This window comes from Vulpes lagopus, chromosome 9 (genome assembly GCF_018345385.1).
Source record: "Vulpes lagopus strain Blue_001 chromosome 9, ASM1834538v1, whole genome shotgun sequence".
Taxonomy (NCBI): domain Eukaryota; kingdom Metazoa; phylum Chordata; class Mammalia; order Carnivora; family Canidae; genus Vulpes; species Vulpes lagopus.
The window spans coordinates 64,191,708-64,217,455 of record NC_054832.1 but is presented as its reverse complement, the minus strand read 5'-3'; the positions used below and the strand labels follow the sequence as shown (position 1 = coordinate 64,217,455).

The following is a 25,748-nucleotide window of genomic DNA, read 5'->3' as shown; positions in this document are numbered from 1 at the left end:
GCCCTCATGGTATATGTTGGGTTTGATTTTCCAGGTCAACACAGCTATATTGACAGATTGTAGACATTTGTAGGGGAAGATTCTGCCATAAGTAGCTACAGTTGCTAATTGAGAAGCAGAAGATCAAAGGGTTTGTCCTAAGAGCTGGCATTCCATCTTCCAACACTGCCCAAACAGGTGCCATAGTTCTTGCGCCCTCCCGAGACTTTGAAAGACACAGAGGTCAAATCCAGCCATGCATCCTCATCCCCAGCAGCTGTGACCTCTGATCTTGAAATGCATTGTTTTAGCAGATGCAGTAGAAGTCAAGAAACCCTGCCCTGTTGAAAGATTGCATAGAGCCTGGATAGCCAATGCCAACCAATAAATATTCCTAGCTTCATTCTGTTCATATTCTTATATTTTATCTTTCTTCCTCTAACCCATTCTGCAGCTGAGGATTCTTCTACTCAAGCATCATTTCTTGAGGAAAATCTTTTCTGGCCAACCACCCAAATAGCTGGAGCCCTTTGTGATAGACCTCCATAAAACGCTGTATTCTTTTCCTTCAGAATGCTTACCCTGGTTTGTAGTTATATACTCATTAGCGTGATTATTTGTTTAGTGTGTCTCTCTCCCCACTGTAGGGGCCAAGGGCAGGACACCACAAGATGTGCACCTTTTACATCTTGATAGTTTTAAATAAAAGTTACTTAAGAAAAAGATGATGCGAAGATACTCATCTCCTCTTCTGTCCCCCTAAAAGCAGGAAACAAATCTTCCATATGAAAAATACCCTCCCTGTCCTAAGAAGTAAAAAGCCATCTTTATCACCAGAGATAGGGATTTTAAAAGCCAAGAAAACTGTAGAAACAAATCTTATTTTTTTCTAATCAACTATCACAGCTTTAATTTTACTTAGAATTCCCTACTAATTAAAATTCTGAAACACCTGTTTTCTTTATCCTGTCAATTCCTCACAGATTTATTGTCTCGTTGTCTAAAATATATAAAAACTGACTGCTTTGATAATTTCCTTGGGTCTCATTTTTTTTTAATTTTATTTATTTATTAATGAGAGACACACACACAGAGAGGGGCAGAGGCACAGGCAGAGGGAGAAGCAGGCTCCATGCAAGGAGCCTGAGGTGGGACTCGATCCCAGGTCTCCAGGATCATGCCCTGGGCCGAAGGCGGCGCTAAACCACCGAGCCACCCGGGCTGCCCATAGGTCTCAGATTTTATTACTGAGACTCTGCACACATAATAAAACTTTGGGTTTTTCTCTGTTAATCCAGCTTGTGTAAATTTAATGCTTAGTCCAGCTGGAAGATCATGAAGGATAGAGGAAGAATTTTTCCTTCCCTAAACATTCCCCCCACTAAACATTAAATTCCATAATTAGAACCAGGTCTGGTTTATCCTTAATAGTTTATAGTAGGACATGATCAATATCAGCTGAGTGAATGAATGAATGAGGAACCTCAGGCGTGGATCCAGGCTCCCTTCCTCCTCCACTAACAAATACTCGACTAAGCTATAAATCAAGTCACTGTAGGTGAGCCCAAAACCAGAAGACAGTTCTCCAGAACATTGAAAAAATATTTGTTGAGGGCACACTAGGAGCTGGAGCTCTCAGCCGCAAATTTAGAAGAGGAGCCAAGGCAGACACAAAAAGCTCTAACAAAGGACAAAAGTAATGACAACTACAAATGGGGGACAGATAAAGTGCAATGGAAACTCAGAGGAGGCAAAGTGACCTCCAGTTGAGGTTATCTTGCTTATTCTATAAACCAGCTTTCTTGATAATATTCCACACTAACCCTGCCTCTCAGTCCTTCTGCTGTGTCTGTTTGGCAAATGGAAATGCTGTCTGCTGCTCCTGCGGATGCCTTGGACCAAGTGGCCCCAGCAGTGGATGCCAAGGGCAAGGCAGATGTGTATCACTATGTATCGTTTCAGGGCCCCTGCCTGTGGCCATGCTCCCCAGCTGAGGGGACAAGTGGGACTTAATTAACACAAAAACATCGTTATGGACCTAGCAGCGGGCCTGAACTCATGCTTGCCAAAACAAGTCCTCATCATTTCTTGGCAGTTCTACTGTGTTTCCCTAGTCAAATTCCTTCCCTGTTTTCCTCAACAATCATTTAAACATTCTTTCCTCTCCTCAGATCTCTGGCAGTGCTTCCCACACCATCAGTTCCTCCTGTCTTTCTCAGCAGATGACCCTGCCTCTTGCTCCACAAAAGAAACTGAAGTCAATGAATTGCTCTGTGAGGAGAGTCCTCACCCAAGGGCAGGCCCCCTTCCTGGTGCAGCCCACTTCCAATAAGAGACCCTGGGTCGAAAAGAACTGGTCTCCTCACCTAACTTGGGACATCCTGAAGAGCCACCTGAGCCTCAGAGCTCCCCATGGAGTTGGCCAACGTCTTCATCGAGACAGCACTGTGGCCAGCTTCTCCCTCTGCCCAATCCTGCTCCCCTTCCCTTCCTCAGGTGTTGATTCCCCAACACACATCCTGCATGCTCATCTCCATCACACTGTTTCCCAGGGAATATATGGCCTACCAGGGCTCGTCCACTTCTTCAGGAACATTCTTTGCACTGTCCTCCTCTACCAATCTCACCATTTCACTCCGGCTTTGGGGCCTTTGAATATGGAATGCCTGCTCCCTCCACAGGGCCTTACTCTCCTTACCTAGTTTCCTCATGCCTATCCATCTGCTAGATCTCACTTCACACATAACTTTCTCCCGAGGAAAACACATCAGTTTCCTTGGTCATAACCTTTCAAGGGACCATCTTTTCTCCTTTATTCACTTGGAGTCCTACCTCTCCTCTCAGAATTTAAGCATGCTGGCAGGGCTGCTTGTTTTTGCTCACTGCTATATCCTTTGTGTTTTGCATAGTTCCAGGTGGTATGCTAATGCTGGATACATTCCTACAGAAAGCTTACAATCCACTGAAAGAGACAGTAATATGGAAGTCAAGAAGGTAGTAGACCTCTATCTTACTAATGAAGAAACTGAAGCTTGTGACAGGCATGTCCCAAGGTCAGCAAGGAGAATTGGGATTAAATGAATGAACTTAAAAAGACCCAGGGTGAAAGGAAGGTGGAGAGGAAGGATTCCAATGGCTGTAATTTACTAAGTTGGTCTGTTGTGGCCTGAAATAGGTAGTGTTTCCTCTGAATTACAGAACGTTTTCTCTGTGAATTCCTAGTGATTTAAAACTCCATTGCCCAGTGCACTAGCCACTTGACATTTGTCTATTGAGCCCTTCAAATGCAGCTGGTCTGAATTGAAATGTGCTTTAAGTGTAAAATGCACTTTGGATTTCAAAGACTTAGAATGTAGCAGGGGTTGAGGAGTGGTGGAAAGAATGTAAAATACTTTATTAATAATGTATATTAAATGTTAAAATATTTTGGATATATTAAAAAATGTAGAAGCTCTCTCATCTATCAATATTTGCATTCATTGTTCAACAAAAAGTGTTTAGTCAACTAGAGAAGGTCTACTAGCCTATTAGCCCTTGGTGACAGGGAACTTGAGAATTTGGGAATGAGGAATGCAGGTTAATCAGATGAGTGAATTAAGTGCTGGTTAAGAGAACACGAACACTGAAAAGACAGTAACACATTGTGTTATAAAGAAATGCAGTTCAGAAGGTGCAAAGCACCTAGTGGACCACATGAGATTGACGGTTATTTGGTTACTAGTAACTTGATGTGGACATTTCAGTGGGGTGGGAGTAAAAGCAAGAGGCTGAGCAGAAGTTGAAAAATGTAATTGTGGAGTATTTATGGGGAACTGTGACTGTTTAGTTTGGCTTGAGTAAAGAGTTCATGCAATGGAGTGGAGTAAGCTCTTAAAATAAAAATTTGGTATGTTTGGCATATACAGTCCAAGGAAATATTCACTTATTTCATGTAGAAATCTTGCATAAATTTACTTTACCAGAAGAAACGAGCTCAATATATGCTAGAGAAGAACAGTGAGAAGTTCCGCTGAGTGCATAACTCTTGTAGACTCTTATAAGCATATGAAGGGAACCATGTAAGGACCATTTGTTACATTTTGCTCTGGCAGAGCACTTTTATTTCCCTCTACTATCCAACCAAAGCTTAATTCAAAAAAATTTGTTATTGAAGCATAATGTGCATACATACAGAAGAGCCTGGATTTGTACAAACTTGAAACACATCCACAAAATTAGCAGCCACAGCAGGAAATGGAACATTGTAGCACTCCAGAAGACCCCTTCCTCAAGGCTCCCTTTAATAATCCTCCCGCTCAGGGTAATCACTACCTTCTAATAGCATAATTTTTGCCTGTTTTTGTACTTTCATGAAATGAAATCATCTACTCTGTACTCCTCACCCTTTTGCTTAATTTTAAAGAATCAACCCAAATCTCAGATGATTGAATGAATTCCAGCTCGACATTGTACTGTATGTTTTGGACAAGTCTCCTAACCTAAGCCTGTTTCCATATCCACAAAAGTGGATTATAACAATGTTTACCTAATAGAGTTGTCAGGAAGAATAAGTGACATGTTTGCGACTGGCACATGGCTCCAGCTGCTATGCCATACTCAAACTTTCAGGCTGTGAACTTCTGGGTGGTGCAAGATCCCTGGGTGGTGCTAACCAATTCTCCATAGTATGTGGGGAAAAGAAATTCACACTATCTAGGCAACGCCCAAATTTCCAAATGAGTATTTACAAATATAAGAGGAAACTTGACTACTTGATCCATCTCATTTTTCAGCCTAAGAGATGCCATTATATACTTATTTGGATCCCCTTCTAGAATATCAGCTTCCTTAAGGGAAGGGTCATGTCCTGTTTACCATAGTATCCCCCAATACCAAGCACCAGGTACTGTAAACACTTGGCTAAGTATTAGTTGCTAGCTGAACAAATAAATAAGTGCTAACTGTATTGAGGCTTAGGAAATTGTGTCAGAATTTGATCCAATCTTTTGAGGTATGGTTAGCATGGTTAGCAAAATTACAGTAGTAAAATGACAGCATAAGCACATCAGATCTGAGACCTTCAGAAATAAGGGTAGTATATATAGTACACTTCTTTTAATACTGAGTTTGCTCAAAAGCAACAGCTTTTAACATACTAATGCCAAGATGCTAAAAAGTTTTCAGAAACATTCTCTCGACAACACATGTCAGCCATGAGTAATTTTTCTCCTGGTACACTTTACTTGGCTATCTGCTGGCATATTTCATATTCTTGACCATATCTATTATTAAAAAAAAAAAAGCACCATGGAAGGGGAAAGTATAATGTTCCAATGGAAACTCACTTGATTCATTTTACCTCCACTAGTTAAAAATAAATTTTCACTTTTCACAGAGTGGGAAGTACCTCTTCAAAAAATACCGTCTGGGGGATCCCTGGGTGGCTTAGTGGTTTAGCGCCTTCCTTCGGCCCAGGGCATGATCCTGGGGTCCTGGGATTGAGTCCCACATCAGGCTTCCTGCATATTCCTTCCCTCTGCCTATGTCTCTGCCTCTCTCTCTCTCTACGTCTCTCACGAATTAATAAATAAAATCTTTTTTAAAAATACCATCTGTTTTACATTATAATTAAAGGTCTGATTGGTGGACAAGTCTATTACTCTATAGATGCATAAACCAAGCAGGAAATTACATGGTTATAAAGTGAGCTAAAAGATTTTCACAAAATAATAGTTTATTGACAATAAAATAAAACTAGTTTCATGTAGATAGAAGCCAAAACTATTTATAATCAATCTGTTGTGTAAAATATGGCTAATATTCCCTGATAGAGCCATGAATAATTTTTAAAAATTCTTTCAATTTAACACTTACTGAGATTTTTCTAAGCACCATGCTAGACAAGGAGCTATAAATAGCAATTCCCATTCTTCAAAACAAAGTCTAGGGGGAAAGTTTTATGGAAGCACTATGATAATCAGGAAATGATTCACAGATCTGTGCCATCAAGGATAAGTAAAATTTTAACAGGCTGAGACAAAGCAAAGCAATCATGCAGAGAAAATATTACTAACACAGGCATGGAGATTGAAGCATACACATATATGTTGTTGGAAGATCCAACAGGTCTAGGTTAGGAAGTGGAGAATTATTTTTATCTAGGCAACAGACAACTATGGAAAATCTTTGAACAGAAGAGATGTGATCAGATATATACAATTTTTATATTTGTTTCCTTATGCTTTCACATAAGAGAATGTACCTCGTCCTTTTGCAGTAGTATTTCACTGTAAATTAATAGTTTCATGTGTCAGTCTTGCATATTCAAGATAAGCATTCTACTAAAGGGTAAACTCATTTTTGGTGGTTTAACCCATCAGATTTCTAAGCCTAAAAAGCTAAAGGTAAAATCTAGATGGTGACGAATTCACTGAGGCAACATAATACTGCAGACCTGACTGGGTGACATTTGGCCTTGCAGGTGACACCCTGATGTCACTGGCACAATTTCTTCATATTTCTATAGAATGGAAATTAGAGTAATTAGTGCAACAATCCAAGTAAGAGATGAAGGAATAGATTTAGAGCAATGGCCTTAGACAGGCTAAGAACTTTTTAAAAAGTTTATGTATTTCTTTTGAGAAAGAACACAGGGAGAGAGAGGCAGAGTGAGAATCTCAGCAGACATCTGCACTGAGCATGGAGTCCAACATGGAACTTGATCTCACAACCCTGAGATCATGACCTGAGCCAAGATCAGGAACAGGGTGCTTAACCCATTGACCTACCCAGGTATCCCTAGGTAGATAATTTACGACAAATTTCTATTTGGGGAGGTGAGGGAGGCAGGAGATTTCTCAATGTGTGATGGAAGGGAAGGCAACACCACTAAGAGAGAGAAAAGGAAGGGTAGGTCCAAATTGGGAAAAAGAGAACATGTTGCATTTAAGGTATTAACATAAGAGTCATATGGAAATATCTAAAAGCAGTTGAAAATATGGCTCTGAAAGAGACTGTATAATTATTTCCACAGTTTGATAAGGAAGTCAAGTTGTATTAACAGGTAAAATCAACTGTATAGACAGTTCTAAAGGAGAAAAAAAAGTCTAAGAACAGAACGTTGGGTTAAGGGATGCCTGGGTGGCTCAGTGGTTGAGCGTCTGCCTTTGGCTCAGGGTGTGATCCTGGGGTCCGGGATCAAGTCCTACATACGGCTCCCTCTGAGGAGCCTGCTTCTCCCTCTGCCTATGTCTCTGCCTCTCTGTGTGTCTCTCATGAATAAATAAATAAATAAAATCTTAAAAAAAAAAAAAAGAATGTTGGGTTAAGTCCTTAAGGGTTCAATCAATACCATAAAACACAAAACCAAAGTGAAATGAGGAATGCCAAGTCAGCTTGTACACAGATGCTTTATTATGGATGTTAATAGTCAACATTGTATGCAAGATTCTCTTATAATGGAAAGTTTTCCCATACATCAAAAAACTCAATTTAGTCAGGGTAATTGCTGTATTAATGTGAAAACCTTACAAAAAAATGCAGTATTATATATGTGTAGTCAGTTTCCATGCAAGTATGGCTGCTACATGTATGTCTGGCATTTTTGTAACATACTGAAAGAAATTCAAATGAACACAACAGTGTAAAGGTGACTTAAGATGCCTGACATGTTTAAGATTAAAAATCTTCTTGCAAAAAGCAACAAAACAGTTAACTAAAGGATTCAACCAATACCAACCCAAATATGTACTATGTCCAATAAGCCCAGGCTTATCTGCAATATATTACACTTGGGATAATTTAATGCTCAAGAAAAATTATGCTTTAAAAAAATATAGCTCTTCCAAGATATACTTTGGTGACTGGAAACTATGTACATCCAAACCAGCTAAGGGCTATGGGCTACATTAAAACAAACAAACAAACAAACAAAAACCATTATGTGCTATTAGTTCAAAGTAACTGAAATTGAAATGATCCAGTATGATTTTGCTACAATCATTGGTTTTATAAAGTGATATTTCTGTGAGAAGTTCACTAATTGGGAAGCAATCAACAGACTTAACAAACACACTAAGAAGATTCAAATTGGTTCATCCATTTGTTATCAACAAGGCATAATCTTAGTACCACACATTTTCTTCACTTCTCACTACATATAATATGCAAAAATGAGCAAGTGGATTTAAATAGCTTAAAACCCTTTTATGTCTACTGTTCAAGAGCTAGGCATTAAAATACTTAGTATTACCATTTCTATTAACATAAAAACATCAGAAAATCTTAAGCTGTCTTTGTTTTAAGGCATAGTATTTTGGCATTTGCAAGAATTTGCCTGGTAATGGTTGATTCCATTAAGTTAACTTGAGAACTTGCCATCATTTGCTTTTTACCTTTTCACACAGTGCAAGTGGTGGTGGCTCTTTCCTTCTCTCATAGCAGCAAGCCGATTCTGCTATTTTCTATAGCAGCATACTTCAGGAGTGGAGAGGGAGAGAGTGTGTCAATTATAAATAATTACAACTACAGTGTACAATTCTATTTGCCTGTCAGTGTTTAAGTTGACAGCACACCATTATATGTCTCAAAAAAAAAAGTACATAAAATCTCTACACAAAAGCAAATAAAGACATTCTTTCAAAAAGAAATAAGTGCAAACACCTAAAACAGGCAACTGAAGCAACTGTTGTAACCTGTAGAGAAACACAAAACATTTATAAAAGGACAAAATATTTTTATAAATAAAAGATAATGTTCTCTACCTCTGAAACACTGAGTAAATACAATAAACTTCTAAGTGCAGACTGTTTTTAGGGACCAAAGTACCATATTATTTGTTTAAACAAAATGCAAAAATTTCAAACACATATACAAATCACCAGATTAATTTATATGACCCCCCCATATAATTTAAAAAGAAAATATTAAATTATTATTTAGTACATTTTTAGAACTATTTTATAACCAACATGATTTAAAGGGCATAGTGCAATATTTAGGTAGATGTGACATACAGTATACTGTATTCTTTGCAGCTATAACTTACTGTTTCATATTTCATACTTAAACATCAAAATTGTTCTTTATGTTAGCTGTAAATAACAGGAAACAACACTGGCTTCTAGACACCCTGTATAGGTATAAATATCTACATTTAAGCTTTAAAAATGAAAATAAATTATAAAAAGACTTCTCTCCAATTTACAAAGTCTTGCTCCTACATACTGTACAATACATTCAACAAAACTCTCAGCTCTTCTGAGATTTATGAAGAAAATACTGACTCTTTACTAATAAGGGAAAAAACCTTTTCAATGCTTTTTGTTTTTAGTACTATGCTCAAATAAATACATTTAACACTGTAGTTAATTTTATTGTTTTTGAAAATACCAAAAATTAGTAGTGCAACTTTCTCTCCTTCTTTTAATTTCTTTCCACTGTATTTCTTTGTAAATGGTAGCTTAAGTAAATCAGCACGTAGGCAAAAGTACTTCATAAAACCACGTGTGCTTCCCATACATAGACTAATTTCAAAAATCATACATACTCATAAACCTATCTGTAACAAAACTGCAGCATCAAGAGAGTAGCAACATACATCTTCTAAAGAAAATATGTGAGAATTTACTTTTAGGATATCCATAACATTCTAATATGGTTTTCTGATCTTGTTCTTTAAAAACAATTTTTTTAAATCTCATCTCTTAAAAAATTAACCATGAAATTACCTACCCCTTACTTAAGTGGCTGGGCTTCCTGCTTCCCCAATATGAAAAAAGATGCAAACCATTTTAGGGCTGTATTAAAACTTTAAAAACAATTAATTGACAAAAATTTCATTGCAACCTAATTTAGTATAGGATACAGTAAGAAAGTAGGGAATTTCATCAATTTTAATAACGTTTACAGTATGAGAGCTCTTGAAGTGCTGCTGGTAGCTGTGTAAGTACTCAAATATCTTCTTGCTTGTTCTGTCATGATAAGTTGGTCTTCCGTCTTTCCATAAACCACTGTTTCCCATTCACAATTTGACTATGAAAGAAATATTAATAGTGATATGAAAATTACTAAAATAACTATCCATTCCACTTTACAATTAATGACACTTTTAAAAGTCAATTATTTCAACCAACTAGATAATGACAAATAATCACTATAAACATGTTTGGATAATGGCATTGTGATTCTCTTTATTAAACAATGTTTTTAAATTAAATACTTTAATATTTATGATCAATTTTTTAAAATCCTTTTTTCTTAGCTATTTTGTTCATAGATTTGTGGAGGCAGTTTATAAATTTTCTAACCACAACCCCCTCAATTCAGTCTTAGCATGGAAAGAAATGTCAGTCTTTATTCTTCAAAATTTTGCAAAAGATTTAAAGATTACTACATTTTTGGTATGATCTGCTATGTAATCTACTTTCCTGAAAAGTTCTGTGTTAAACACTGGGAAATCAAACCATTTAATATGGATTAAGAGAACATGCTACATGGCTCTTTGAAGGGCAGCAGCTAAAGACAGAGATAGGTGGCCACATCCAATTGCCAAAGATGTTTTCAAGAACTGCTTAAGCGTCAGGAATGCTAGTGCTGCTGTTGCTGTGGTCTAAAGAAGAGAACTTCATCCTCAATGAACTCTCAAACTAACTGGGTTGAATTCTTAAGATAACGTAGTAAAAAATTTTCCAGGCTTCATTTACAGCAACATAATGGCTGCAGAGCAATGGAAAAAAGAATTTTGTTTTACAACTTCTGAGCCAAAAAGTTCACTGGAAACAATTATACCAACAAAATCAAGCTGAAACTGCTTCCAACCACTTACCCTTTCAAGATAGCAATTAGGGCTACACATATTTGTTATAGAAGAAGAGAGGCCAGAAGGAGACTTAGATAACTTTAATTTAAAAATGAAATTGTGCTTAAGAAATCACCAGATGAGACTGGCCACAACTTCAATTGTTTAGTTCATATGTGCCCTGATGAATCAGTATCTCAAAACCCAAATCTAGTTTGAGTGACAAAATAATGGTGAATGTTTAGTTACTGTTATAGTCGATTTTGAATCTAAAAAGAAAAAGTATAACTTGTGATCAGTAAGTCCAAAGTGATAACTGAACAAAGTGATAACAACAACAAAAATCACTGAAAGAAACTTACAAATTCATACCTGAAGGTTCTTTTCCAATGTGACTTTAGAAGTGTTAGGGTTTGGTTTCTTTTTATTAAGTGTATATGTTTTGTTGGTTGAATTTATATCTTGTTTTTCAGGAGTCAAGTTGCACCTATTGTCATGTATTTCCAATAATGGTATCATTAATAAAGATGTTGTAAATATATTTTCTGACTAAGAGAGAAAAAAGAAGAGGAAAATAACTAATTCAAAAATGGAGACAAATAGAGAGACTACTGAGTAAGTGGTAGTGGAAGCCCTGTTCATTTCCCTCCAAGAAAGCTTTTGGCTCCAACGAAATTTCTAGTAATGTAGTAAAATTAAATCAGAAATTAACCAAAGATAAATACTGAAATTTAAAGTTTTGAGAACTACCATTTTTTGATATCATACATAAAAGAGTAAACTCCTCTCAAAACAAAACGAATATAAAAATGAAGGAAATAAATAAAATATTCTCTATAGTCAATAGTTTCTTTCTGAAATAAGCAAAATAATAAATGCTAAAGGTAACTATGAATCTCTAATGAGCTAACAACACAATGGGTAAGAAACAAGAACCAGTAGGACTTAAAGCAATCACATTAACAACAACAATAGCAATCACATTAACAACAACAATAATTCTTCACAAACCTGCATGTCTGAAATGTCTTCAGTCAATAGTTGAGTACCTGGTTCTTCTTTTTCCCAATTATCTAAGACTAGTGATTTCCTGACTTTCTTTACAGAAGCTGTATGCTAGAATGAATAAGTTACAATAGAAGCATTATGGTAAAGTCACTTTTATTTTTAAAATAAAGACTTTTATTAACAATAATACTAAAAGACTACCTCCTGCTTGCAGCTTTTGTAAGCAGGTTCATCTTCCTCTTTGAGGAATATATCTGTTCCAGTTTCTTCTTTTAAAACTTCCCGAATATCTTCTTCCAAGAAGGCAAGTGGCTGTGACTAAATTGTTTTTAAAAGGGTTAAAGAGTCTTTTATATCAATTCCCTTCCCCCCCATATATAGAAACTCATCTTTTATACTTTTTTATTATTGGTATAATTTTTTCTGAGTCCCTATAGATACTTAAAGTTGAATGAATTAACTAATCAGTTTTATGGCAAAAATAATACTGAGCATTACAAACACTGAATGAAGTGTGCACTTTGTTCACTCTAAGCTTTCTCCTTCAGGGGAAACTGCTGTAGCTCCTGCTTCAATCAGGAGCCTCAGAATTAAACAGATAAGAGATTATTTCCCAAATATTTTTATATAAAAATAGAAAAAATAAGAAATACATAACAAATTGGGACTATACTAGTTCTCCTTATTCTTTTACTGTACTTATTATATAGTATGTAGTTACTAGTTAACATGTTTCTCTTACCACTAAATGTGTGAGCTACTTAAGAGCAGTAAGCACGTCTTTTTCATCTTTGTATATATCTCTGTACACCTAGCCTCAAGCTTAGAGATGAGACAGTTTTCAAGAAGTGGTGTGTATGTGTGTCTATATGAAAGAAACTTGAGTGTGGGCTAAATACTGAAATAGTATCAAAATATTATTTACCTAGCTTCCTATCAAATAGCTAAGTCAACTGTGTAAGTCAGAAAGAACGATTTGTTTTAGAAAGAGAGAGGATGCATGGGAGCCTGGGGGGCGGGGGAGGGAAAGAGAGAACCTTAAGCAGGCTCCACACCCAGTGCAGAGCCCCACTTGCCTCTCAATCCTGAAATCATGACCTGAGCTAAAATCAAGAGTCAGATGCTCAACCAACTGAGCCACTCAAGCGCCCCTGGAAAAAATGTTTTTAATTATATCAAACAACCCCTACCATAGCCAAGATCTGCTTTAAAATAAACAATCACAGTGCCACTAAATAAAGAACAAATTGACAGCACAGAATAACCAGCAGCTTATATTCCCAGTCAACAAAGCTAGAGAGAATAACATTCATTTATAAATGAGATTACACAGCATTTACAAAAACTTTAAGAATGGAAACAGAATTTTTAGTGCTCTCATCTACAGCCTGACACATGCAGAAATTATGTCAGTATTTTTATGTAATGCCCCAGAAGCTTTTGTTTTAAGGATTATATTTCACAAAGAATATTGATTAGGCACTCTTAAAAAAAAAATCTACGATTTGTTTTTCCCTCATAAGAATACAAATGTCCTGGAGAAGTGCCTAAGACACAGATGAATTCTTTCACTACCAAATGTCCTAATGTGACAAAGAAAAGAACTACTGTATGTAATACTTCTCAGGTTTAATACTACCCAAATCTAGATTTTTATTTAAAGGACTTTCAGAGCTTTTAGTCTTTTGAGTGATTTTCAGCAAACATTAGAAAAATCAATGGTTACTAAGAAAGCAATAGATATTTAAGGCATACCAGATTAAAATTTTAGAGCCGTCTCTAAGAAGTACATGTGACTCAAAGTAAGATACATTAGAAAAGTAAATGGTTAGCATATAGTAGGTACTCAGTAAATAATAACTGGAGATGGAACAGGAGGAATGAAAAGTCAGCTTGCTGCAAACAGATATATGAGCATATGGATATTTTAGAAATTGTAATTACTAAATCATTCCTTTCTTTTTATCTTAAATTGCTGATGAAAATGATCTGTTTGGGCAATGCATAAATTCTTCCCAAATGAAAACAAACTGATAGGGACTTAATTTAAAACCTAATTTCCCACACACTAGTATTAAAATAACAATTTTTATTCAATTTATATGTTGAACAAATGACCCTGAGGCACTGTAGAATTCTTAAATGCCTTCAAATCATTGTTTGCCTAGCTCCCAATTAGGCTACACACTCCTATGAAGGCAGACAACATACCTGACATGTTCAACATTACATCCTCAAAGCCTAGCCCAATGTCTGGCACCTAGTAGGCACTCAATCAATACTTGTTGAACGATGCATTTTAAAATGAAAAGCAAAACACTGGAAAGATTAGTCAAATCAATTAGGTAACTCCATACAATGGAGTATCAAACATCAAAAATTATGGGATACAAATATACATATTTATTCTTAAAAATTTTTTAAAAGGTTACAAGATAGTACATAAAGTGTGATCTCACTTTTGTTATGTGTGTATGCGCAAATAAAAGTCTAGAGAACTAAAAAAGAATAAAAAGAATAAAATTGTTCGCAGCAGACTATAGAGCTAGAGGACAAAAAGATTTCATCAATCCTACTATGCACCCTCTAAACCAATATTTTAGAGAGGAAAGAGATTTGAGGGTGTGACATTCCTTTTGGTAGAAAACTAATTAAATCAAGCAAACTAGAATTAATGAATCTACCCAAAATATGACTAAAAATAGAGGAACATAATTAAACTCCCTAAACTCTCTCCTAAACATAATTAAACTCTCTAGAGTTTAGACCAATATATTTTTTTAAATATTTTATTTCTAACAAACCTAACTTGTCAGAAATCTGTATCTGCCTGGAATTAGAATGTCCATAGCTCATCTAACATACTTCAAAGTTAACTATGCAAAAACACAGATAACACTTCCCACCTCCATTTATGAACTACTATTGCTATCACGATTATTAAAAATACAAGAGCAGCAACTACGTACATACTACTTGAAACTTAGCACCAATCCCTTTATTTCTACTATCTTTTTTTAATCTCCAGAAATAACCCGCTGGGATGTGTTTTATGATCTCCACTGATTGAAGAGTAAACTGAACCTTAAAGAGGTATTTTGATCAATCAGACTCATTAAGTATTATTAGGAAAGTGCTTATGTATATCAAAATATTAAAATTACTTTATTCTACTGCAGGTAACTACCACAGAAACTACTAAAAGGTGGGTTCTAGTATTAAGAAAAGGGTTCAACTGACACTTGATTTGCTTTCTCTAGATGACATAACATTAAAAAAGGCATGAATTCAAAACAAGCCAAGCAAAGGTTTATTTATAAGTCAAGGAAAAGGATTAACACAGCAAATTCAAATTTATAAACCAAGAAATAAAATTTTATCAATTTCAGTGAACATCTTTTTTAAAATGTGAAAAAAAGGATAAAAATCAAAAACTTTTATTAAAATCAAGATATTTCTTAAAAATAAAAAGAGCATACATACCACAATTTTAAGAGGTCCATATTTTTTCTCCTGAGCAGCAAGCGCATTCTTAAAAGGAGTAGGAGTTCTTGGTGTGGTACCCAATATAGATCTTCTAATAGTAGGTGTTCTAAACCTAGCCAATCATTTAGATATGTGTATTATAGTCAAAATTTGATTATATAAGCATTAACGAAGGCACACTCATGACAAAAGTATACACTAAATTTTTCTTGCATATACACATGCTTTATTTAAACATTCTAGGACTATTTTAAAGTATGTTGCCTAAACTAATTCTTACTCCAATCAATCACCTTAAAATAGAAAAAGACAAATGTAGAAGAAAGTACTAAAAATGTTATTTCGCTTCATATCAAAGTTTTTCATTACATTTAGCTGATGTAGGAATGAAACAGTCAGTAGAAATGAAACATGAGGTTATAATTTTTTCTTTTTTTTTATGATTTTTTTTCAATTCTAAGTCCTATATGAATAGAGATTAGGATATACGGATAAACAAAAAACTATTTTTTAAACAAGATGATTTTTTTAAGTAAATTCTATGCCCAATGTGGGGCTTATAGTGATGACCCCAAGATCAAAAGTTGCATGTTCCATTGACTGAGCCAGCCCGGCAACCCATTAATAATTCTTAAAATTGTGCTAACACAATTATTTAATACTTACCCTACATTTTCCTTTTGATCTTTGGGAGTAGTTTCCTTGTGAAGAGGAGTTGTAATGAGAACTTTCTGCCCACAAATAGGGGTTGATGTAAATGAAGGATTTTCTATATTAATTTGTTCATTTCCAGGGCATGTGTTGAAAAACTAAAAAATGAGAGTTTATAGAGACAATTTCTAGAATGTTAAAATCCTTACACAAATATTAAACTGATAGGATTTTCAAGGATATTTTCAAATATAAGATATTTCTCTATTCCTTTTAGAAAAGAATTACCAATAATATTTCATTTACATTCCACTCCATGAAAATTAAGCTCCATAAGGGCAGGAATTTTTATTTTGTTCATCACTCTCTCCCCAGCTCTTCTAAGTGTTTACCACATAATAGGTATTCAAGAAATAGTTGTTTAACAAATATTCAAAAGTTACAGAACACAGTATAACAATTTTATAACAATTGATAAAATTACAACAAATATAAATAGAAATCTATAGAAACCATAAATAGCTGCTATTATAACAGTTTCATACAACAATGTAACTGGAAAAAAGTTTTATTATTTTATTAATAAGCAATTTAAGTGTCCTTCTCTACAAGAAATCTTTGAATTCTGAAAATAATAATGCTTTGTTGATAATACAGCTAACAAATCTGCCTACCTAGAATACAGCTCAGAACCTTGGAACAGCCAGAATTGGTATCAAGAATCCATTTTTCAAATAACACTGGACATAAAATCCAATTTTACTCACTGAATCTTAATTTACATATAATCATGAAATATTAATTTTTGTAGCCAAGAGAATAGAAGCAGTGGTAGGAAGAAGTGGAAATTACTTTAAGGCTACTTAACTGTAATGCTCTATCACTTCCAGCTCCTAATATTTGCAAATATACTTAACCCTAAGATTACCAGTCCAATCCTTTCAAAACCCTGTAGTAGTGCCCATCAATTCAAGCTCTTTACTATGGGATACAAGGTCTTTATTACCATGACTCAACCTTCTCAGCCACTTTCCACTTTAGGATTTATAATTCAACAAAAATTACTAATGTTCAAAACTCTATAAAAATAGAAAATTGCTAGTGTGCCCAACCCGGTTTCACCTTCCTCAGGATCTTGGTAACTCTGACAGCTGGGGTGGTATTGGGAAACACAACTATTCAAACTGTAGTCTGTGTAAATGTCATCCCCCTGAAGCACAGGGGGAATAATTTTCAGAGAACACAGTGCTTATGTACAGCCAGATTCTCCTACCATCCCAGCATCAAAATACATCTCCAACACTATCCCAGGATCTTTCAAGTTTATTTGACCATTAAATGTCCTTCTTTTTCCATAAAACTTTTTAATCTACCAAGACACTTTGAGCAAACCTCAATTCCTTTCTCTTATTAACTGATCGTAGGCAAACTGCTTAACTTCTGAATTTGTTCCAACTCCTAAGGGTTTTGGAAGAGAATTAACTACGATGCTATAAGAAAAGTGTTTAGCATACAGCCTGGAACACAGTATTTGTTAAGAAAGATAGTACTATAAAATAAGAGCTACAGTTTGCTTTATATCTCTTATAAACATCTGTTGCCCAGGGACATAACTCCAGGAGAAAGTGGGTAGTTCCTGACATCCCTAAAAAAAACCTTCACACACATGAAATTCTTACAGTGAGTAGTTGTCTATGGATGTATACTCAGTATCTGTTGAACAGTTAATCAGGAAGCTGGATCTCAGTCTCAACTCTGTCATTAGATAACTGTGGGCAAGCCATTTTACCTTTCTGGACCTATTTCCTGATGAATCCTATAAAGATACACAACTATTTATCTAAAACATCCCTTTTAACTCTAAAAATTTTAAAATACTATAACACAACTACTACACTTTATGAGACAGCTTCTGATCTACCGGAGCTTAGCACTCTCATGTATACATTTAAATACTTTATCCATTTTTATGTGTTATCAAAGGAACAAAGTGCTAGTAAGGATATTAAGGATCTAATGTAATTGAGCTCACCAACATTTGGGAACATAAGCAAAAACAAAACTCTACCTGTGAAGGAGAAAATGGTAGTGTTTTCACTGGTGTGTGTTTTAGTGCTGTATTACTGCCATCATTAAAGGAGCCATCGTTATGTTCACTGCCAGGGGACTGACCCACTCTCATTCTTCTCTTCTTTCTGAGGATGGTTGGTGGAGTGCTAAACTTGGCCACATTCGGGGATGTTACAGGAACAGCCTCATTGTCTGCACTGTTACAACTGTTTTTTTTCCCTTCAAGTACAAGACTGACATTAAATTGACATTCCATGGCTCCTTCATTGTGTTGAATTCTCATTAGTTTGACTGGGGTGGACTTGACAGGAGAAGCAGCAGCATCAGAAAGATCAAAACTGGTAACATCACTCCATGCTACAGGATCCTGCAATAAAATAAAGCTTTACCTAAGTTAATCCTTTAAACTATGTAACTAGTTAAATATGATATTGACCATAGAAAGATGACTTCCACAAAGTTAACTACTCATTTTTATTATGAGAAATAGGCTTTTCTTATTCATCTCTCTCTTTTTTCTTTTAAGAAAGACCATTTGAGAGGAACAGATTACGGTTTTACTACAACTCCAATTTGGAACATCCTACAATATTTCGTTTAATTCAGCAGCGGAAGCTTACTGTCAAAGTATTTTAAATAAAAAGAATTATTTTAAGTTATTATCAAAGAGTACAATTCTTCATAAAACTTCACACTATACTCATCAGAAAAACTATCAAATTCTATATAATTTGGTAATGTGTATGGAACATCTTCAAAAATGGTCATACATTTTGATCCAGAAATTCAATCTAATCTATGGAAATCATGATTTTACACAAAGGTTTACATAATATATTCTATAATTTGTAATACTGAAAAACTGGATACCACCTAAATGCTCAATAACCGTATACTGAGTAAATAAATTTTGTTACATTCATATGAAAGAGTATGATGCCATTAAAATTGAAGTTCAAAAAACAGTTAAGAAAACAAAGACATGCTCATGATATAATGTAGAAAAAAATCTACAAACATAATACATAGGTGTATATTTCAGTAAATATATATATATGCATGTACATATGTTTTATATGTATAGAACACAGCCTGAAAGAAAATACTTCAAATTATTAACTCTAGGCTTATGGAGGGTTTTTCTTCTTTACAGTTTCCTCTAGTTTCCAACTCTCTCTAATATACAATTTGTACAGTAAAAAACAAATTCTTAAATTTTAATTTCTAAAAATTTTAGGCATAGTACATAGTAAGATAAAGATATAAATTTTTTATTGTTTTTGCCAAAAGCCACTGCAAAAAATCAAAATAAAATTAAGCATGACATACAAAAGAATGCTTAAAACAAAACTGGTCAGTGTCCCTTAAACTAAGTTTCTGAACATGAAATCATGCTACTAAAATTGAGCTTTTGGTAATCTCAAAATTTCAAACTTACAGATTCAATAAGTTCTAGAGTCTCTGCAAATTCTGGGATGGTCTGTAGAGAGGACAGCACAGCATTTGCCTCTACGGCCAGGAACTTTGTGGGTGAATTCTGCTGAGCAGACAGAGTTTGATTTTCATCCATACTGTAAAACTCACTAGTGTGCTCCTCGAGGCTATTTAGAGTATTAGACATGCTATCATCCATGAGGAAACTACCAGACCAGCTAGAAAAGCTTCCAGGTTGCTAAAAGTACAAAAGAAATGTGAATATTATTTGTCATTCTCAACCTAAGCATAAATTTGGATTTTAAGTAAGAGTTTTTTCTAGGATAACATACATTTCACAAAAAATATAGTAGCAAATATACTGTCTTCCCTCAAAATGGATGTAAACATATTTTCATTAAACCTCTTTCTCTATTTCTTTTTTCTAATTTTTTTGAATTTATAAAGTCATGGTGAAATAAAACTAACAAACTAGCATATGTACACAATATAGAGTTCAAACTCCCAGAATCTGGTCTTTCTCTACCCTTTACACCTCATATCCCAACACTTTCACTCATACACCCTCCTTCCAGGGAATACCGAATATCCAACTATAGTTGTAATTCCCACGAGTTAGTCTTTTACCCTAGAGTGCCTTTGCACATACTACTTGCTTCTTTTATCTAGAATGTTCTCCAATATAGGTCAGGGAAAATTTTTATTCTTCATTTAAGATACACTTCAAATACTGGAAAGTCCTCCAATTGATCATCCACTTTTACCTATTCCACCTACAATGATGTCGCAGTTCATCCACTTTGCTACAAAACAAACATTGCCTTTCAAGACTAGGCTAAAATAGAGTTCTTTGAGGAATCCTTCTCTGACTACCTATACCTCAGACACCTCTCTTATGTGCCCCCACAAAACTTTGTGACTTATTTTAACATACTACATCCTATTTCTTGTTTGTGTCCTCATTGCAGAGTAAACCCTTTGAAGTCAGGGATTGTGTCATTTTTATCTCTCTGAAGAAGTACAGTGGGCAATTGAGCTGAGCTTCCTAATATCTCATAATAAAAAATAAGAAAAAAAGACCTTGAGGAGTCCTGGTTAAAAAACTATATGTAATTTGAAAGTTTTTAATAGTGGATCCTAAGAGTTCTCATCACAAGAAAAAAAATTTTTTCCCCTTTTTTTCTTTTCCTTTTCTGTTTTGTACCTATATCATATGATAGATGTTAACTAAACTTATTGTGGTGATCATTTCACAATAGATGGAAATCATATGTGGTACACCTTAAACATAAAGCATATAGCTCTCTCGAACAGACTTTGCAGAGGTGATGAAAATATTCTTATGTCTGAAGCTCCTCAATATGAGAGCCACATGCCATATAACCAACTAAAATGTGACTAGTGCAACTGAGAAACTGAATTTTTAAATTTCATTTAAAATTAAATGGGGAAAAAAATTAAATTAAATGGGGCTAATACCTACCATATTTTAGAAAGCACATGGTCCTATCCATAGGAAGTACTCAATAAATGGTACCTATTATTTTTAAAAGTAAAAACTACTAGAATGTGTTAGATATTCACAGTAACAAAATGTTCAGTTTCAAGTTAAGGTGAAAAAAATTTCCGACTGTTGCAAAATAAGTTCCACCTGTTTTAAAGTTTTCTCCAAAATAAAAAAATTAAAGCACCCTTACTTTATTAGCATAGCCAACTATGGAATTTGCAATCATTTCCTGGAGATAGGTTCCAAACTATATGCATGTCAATTAAATTTGAAAGTGGTAAAAAGATTAAAAAAGGTGAGTAGGCCCAGTGGAAAAACCAGAGATACATTCAGACACACCTGAATATAAATTCCTAACAACAAACCACCTACTTCACAGTTAATATAAGGATTACTAAGAATACATAAAACATATCTATAATGGTTGAACATAATGGATACTCAATAAAATGACAATTATCAAATAATTTTTAAGAATACTTTAAAAAAAATACTTTATATGTGTATGGACTCTATTCCACTGGGTGCAGCAACTTCCCTCCAGAATCTAAAATCTCCAACCAGATCTTTATGAAAGTGGATTTTAGATAAATAAGTTCTAAAAAAAAAAAAAAAAAAAAGCTGTCTTCATCTTAATGTAAAATGCCATTTCTTGTAGCTAGTTACTTCTTCCCGTTAAATTAAAAACGATAGACTACTATAAAAAAATAAAAAATGGTTTAAACATGATACAATTACCTAACAATGTGGACTCTCTAACAATAACTATTTCTTAATAAAACCAAAATTAATTTTAAAATAGGTATACTTTAGGTCTTCCTATTTGCCCATGGTTTTTGCAGTTTTAATACAAAAACTATGCTTCCTATGGCATGTATCTTGTCTATTATAGTTAACAATGTTGTTTTTACTAATGCTTTTTTAAATGATATAAAGACATCACCAGTTGCCTCATAATACTATTTCAAAAACTCAGGTTATTCTATTTAGTAATTTTGTATTAGCTCCCAATCACCCTGAGTGGACGGTCCCCTCATTAAGCCCCAGACCAAGAGTAGCCCCTTCCTAAATGTAAAAAAATCTCAAGATAGTAAACTTTTAAAATAGTCATTTAAGTATAAATCGTTTTTTCTCTTAATCCATCTAATATAGCCTAATTTAGCTAGAATGATTACTACGTATCCTAATTTAATACTCCTAATTGTTCCCATCAAGCAAATCCCAGACAATAGTTTTCACATGTGGTAACCAAGACCCAACATTCATGTTTAAAAAACATAAAATCTCAAAAAAAAAATAAAATAAAATAAAAAAATAAATAAATAAAATAAAATAAAATAAAAATAAAAAACATAAAATCTCAATGTTCCCTTTCCCTATATTTTTTAAGTTATTGTTTTTTTCCAATTTACCAAATTCATATTCTTAATATAGTAAATAGGAAAAAACGTTCATGGACAGAATAAAAGTAATTCTGAAGCACATAAATCTCTATAATTTATTAAATTCTTTATTTTTCAAACACTTTTTTCTATTAAAGATAACATTACAAGGAAGGTCTAAAATGAAAGCAAAGCCAGAAATCATAATAAAATAAAAGCAAAGCCTAATCTAAACCACATATCATTTTCACAAATATGTATATATATATATATACACACACACATATATATCGAAAGTCATACCTTAGGTCTGCTTGACATTTACAACTCAAAAACATCTTAATATAGAACATTGTAAAATATGTTCAAAGAGTTGTATATCAAAATCAGGCAACCTCAACATTGCAAATTAGAAAATCTATTTTTAGTCTGTATTAAAATCTGGAGTCATACTGAATATGCTTTCCATGTGTTAGTAAATGAAAGTCAATGCTGATGAAAACTATAAAAGCACATGAAGGGTTCTAACAAAATCTAAACACTTAAGCTTATTTCCTACCGATGAAACTCGCTTTCTTCTAACTTCATTCTCAGCTGACATAAGAAGTAACTCAAGTTCCTTTATTTTTTTTTCCTTATCAGGATCTTCATCAATGAAGGGTGGCTAAAACAAGTTAAAGAGAAAGGCCACTTAAATGAATGTTTTATTATTATTATTGTTCTTAATTTTTATCTTCTATGCAACATAAAACCTATTTTCTCCAAGAAAGCTTAATACAACTAAATCCCAAATGCTCAATATCACAATCCCCCGGTATCTAAATATTTTCAATTTAACAGAGAAGATTTGGGAAATTCATTTTATTATTTTATTTTTTTAAATAATGTCTATCTCCAACATGGGGTTCAAACTCATGATCTGGATGGAGATTGAGAGTTACATGCTTTATCTACTGAGCCAGCCAGTTAGTTACCCCTAGAATTGGGAAATTTAAATGCATTAAAAAACTAATAAATAAATAAATAAATACATTAAAAAACTTATATTGTATCATCTATATAAATTTAGAAATCTATGTCTGGAGTCTGTTTTATTAAATCATATATATGCACATTCTATCCCATTTAACAAAAATGAGTCCATTCACAACCTGAATGGTTTAAGTTGGAAAAATGAAAGGACCACACTGCTGGTGTTGTCAACCACCTTACATCTGTACAGTTTATATTTCTCAAACCCATTTATAAACTTTCTCCTTCAGTTACAATATTCAAAGTAAATAGAACAGGTAGTATTTTGTCCTAGTTTTATGAATGAGGAAATAGGCACTATTAGACTTTCAAATGTATGTTTGAAAGTGTTTCCATTGTTTTTGTTTGTTTGTTTGTTTTGCTATAAATAAAAAGCTACCTGAATAAATGCAGAAGAACTCTGAACATGTTCTACACAATTGCCTTCAGGTGAAACATACTGATAGCCTGGGATCTAAAAAGTAATGAAAACATTAGTATTATATATATAGCACTATATAAATTTTTAAAATCTGAGGCAAAGCATAAAAACTCTTGACAAAATATCAGCATTAAAAACTCATGAAGTATCTCTGTTAACTTTGAAAATTCACTCATACAATAATTTCGAATTATATCTTTGTTCTCAGAATCTTCTAATAAAAAGTCATAACTCTTAGGAAAGACCTATTTTCTCCTGGATGAAATATGAGAATTACTTGGCATATATTTATCAGCCAATCATTCTGTTATCTACAATATCCAACAAATTATTTCTTAATCTGCTATTAGAAGGACTGCTCTAACTCCTGAAGAAGATAAATAGTGTTCTTATCTTTCAGAGGAAGGAGTTGGTCCATATGAAGTACTCACAAAGAAAAGACTAAAGTAAGTTTTTCAATATTCATACCTCTCTTACTTCTACCACCACCCCATGCCAATCTCTGTGTAAAAAGATGAAAACAGAGGCTTCTTCTATTACTTGTCTTAGAAAAACAGTAGGAATCACTCATGTGTTTTTTAATACTTTGTTTTTCTAAAGCATCTGTAATAAGAATTTTGAAGTTGCATAGAAATTTAGTGTGCAGTGGTGGAAAGAAATAGGAGAAGATATTTTTAAAAACCTAAAAATCTAATAAATACAAATATGAAATTGTTCTATTTTCCATTATGGCCTACCTAAATCACTATCTGATGCAGAATCACCATATGTAACTTCTAACATAGAACTTCCACAATACTTGATTTGTATTAGTTATCACTAAACTTTCAATGAATTAGAAACTTATTTTTCTCAAACTTTTCATTTAAATCTTTGACAATATTTCAAACCAATCCACTTTTTCTTTCAAGTCAAAATTAGAATGCTCTTTTTAGTAGCTTAAATGAGTTGAATTATGAATACATATATCTTTCAAGAATTATTAAAAGTATAATAAACAATGCTTAAACTACAAGAAATATTATTTTCCAATATATTTTGATTGAGATTGTTAAATACTCTCTTGACCCCAAATAACTTTTAAGACTATGTTTCTATGAGTTAAAAAAATAAATTTAAATGATAACCTTTCTAAGACAGAAGCAGAATGTTTCAGTTTATGCTGCTGAAATCTAGGACTCTAAAGGAAAATGTAAAGAAACAGACAATAAAAACCTTAAGGTATTGAGTATCAGCAGATAACTATACCGCCTCCACGTTTTCCTATTTGTAAATTAAGATGTCATTACTTTTTAAAAATGGTTCTTTTAAAATTATGTCAAAAAAAATGTTCATTTCATGAGGTAAATTCAAATAAAATCTGTGCATACTAACCACAGATTTTTAACACCCAGACAAAAGATTAAGTCAGGACTTAATCTTTACATTTTATGTAACAAGAACCGAGAATTGCTCAACATGAAAAATGGCATGACAGACAGGCAGACAGAAAAATAAAAAACAAACCTTATGAAAACTCCTAACTAATTTCTTGCAGAGAAGAAAATGCACTGTAAGGAAAATAGAGCTTGCCCTATCCTGAGCTTTGGGAATCTCTATTCAAGTGAACCTGTCTAAACAAAGACTAACATCATGTGGCTGGTTACTAGGGAGAGAAGCAAAGTTGAATGCCATCAAAGAATCAATTAATTATTTACCACACCTCCCAAAGATGAATGGATTTTGACTATTTTCTCCTTAAAACCATTTTATACACACTTACCTCTTAGAGATAAGCAATACTACAATTGCACAAAATCTTTTTTAAAAGGAAACTATAATGGATGTTAAAGCACAAATGACCATAAGCTTTGAATCATAAATAAGATTCAAAGAATGATAGCATTAGGAAATGTATATACTAAGTTTCTTACCAAGATAGTATAAAAATTACATATAAAAGGAAACATTTTAATGAGTTTGTTTCCAAAATATTTATCAAAACAAGTAGAAAGTAACCTC

General features: G+C 33.8%; 1 protein-coding gene across 2 annotated transcripts in view; it reads right to left on the bottom strand.

Annotated features, from left to right (window-relative positions):
- Nucleotides 1-7,364: 7,364 nt before the first annotated feature.
- The window catches only part of MYBL1 (MYB proto-oncogene like 1), a 37,429-nt gene continuing 19,045 nt past the window's right edge, over nucleotides 7,365-25,748 (bottom strand). The window contains exons 7-16 of one of the 2 annotated variants that reach the window (XM_041768431.1): nucleotides 23,706-23,780; nucleotides 22,854-22,958; nucleotides 19,410-19,643; nucleotides 17,970-18,338; nucleotides 15,917-16,059; nucleotides 15,248-15,362; nucleotides 11,966-12,082; nucleotides 11,768-11,872; nucleotides 11,129-11,305; nucleotides 7,365-9,990 (exon numbers count right to left, since the gene is read on the bottom strand). In XM_041768431.1, the coding sequence (XP_041624365.1) occupies nucleotides 9,862-9,990; nucleotides 11,129-11,305; nucleotides 11,768-11,872; nucleotides 11,966-12,082; nucleotides 15,248-15,362; nucleotides 15,917-16,059; nucleotides 17,970-18,338; nucleotides 19,410-19,643; nucleotides 22,854-22,958; nucleotides 23,706-23,780 (1,569 nt within the window). In that variant the 3' untranslated portion in view covers nucleotides 7,365-9,861. The remainder of the gene's footprint in view (nucleotides 9,991-11,128; nucleotides 11,306-11,767; nucleotides 11,873-11,965; nucleotides 12,083-15,247; nucleotides 15,363-15,916; nucleotides 16,060-17,969; nucleotides 18,339-19,409; nucleotides 19,644-22,853; nucleotides 22,959-23,705; nucleotides 23,781-25,748) is intronic. The other variant, XR_005989791.1, reaches the window with a different exon arrangement.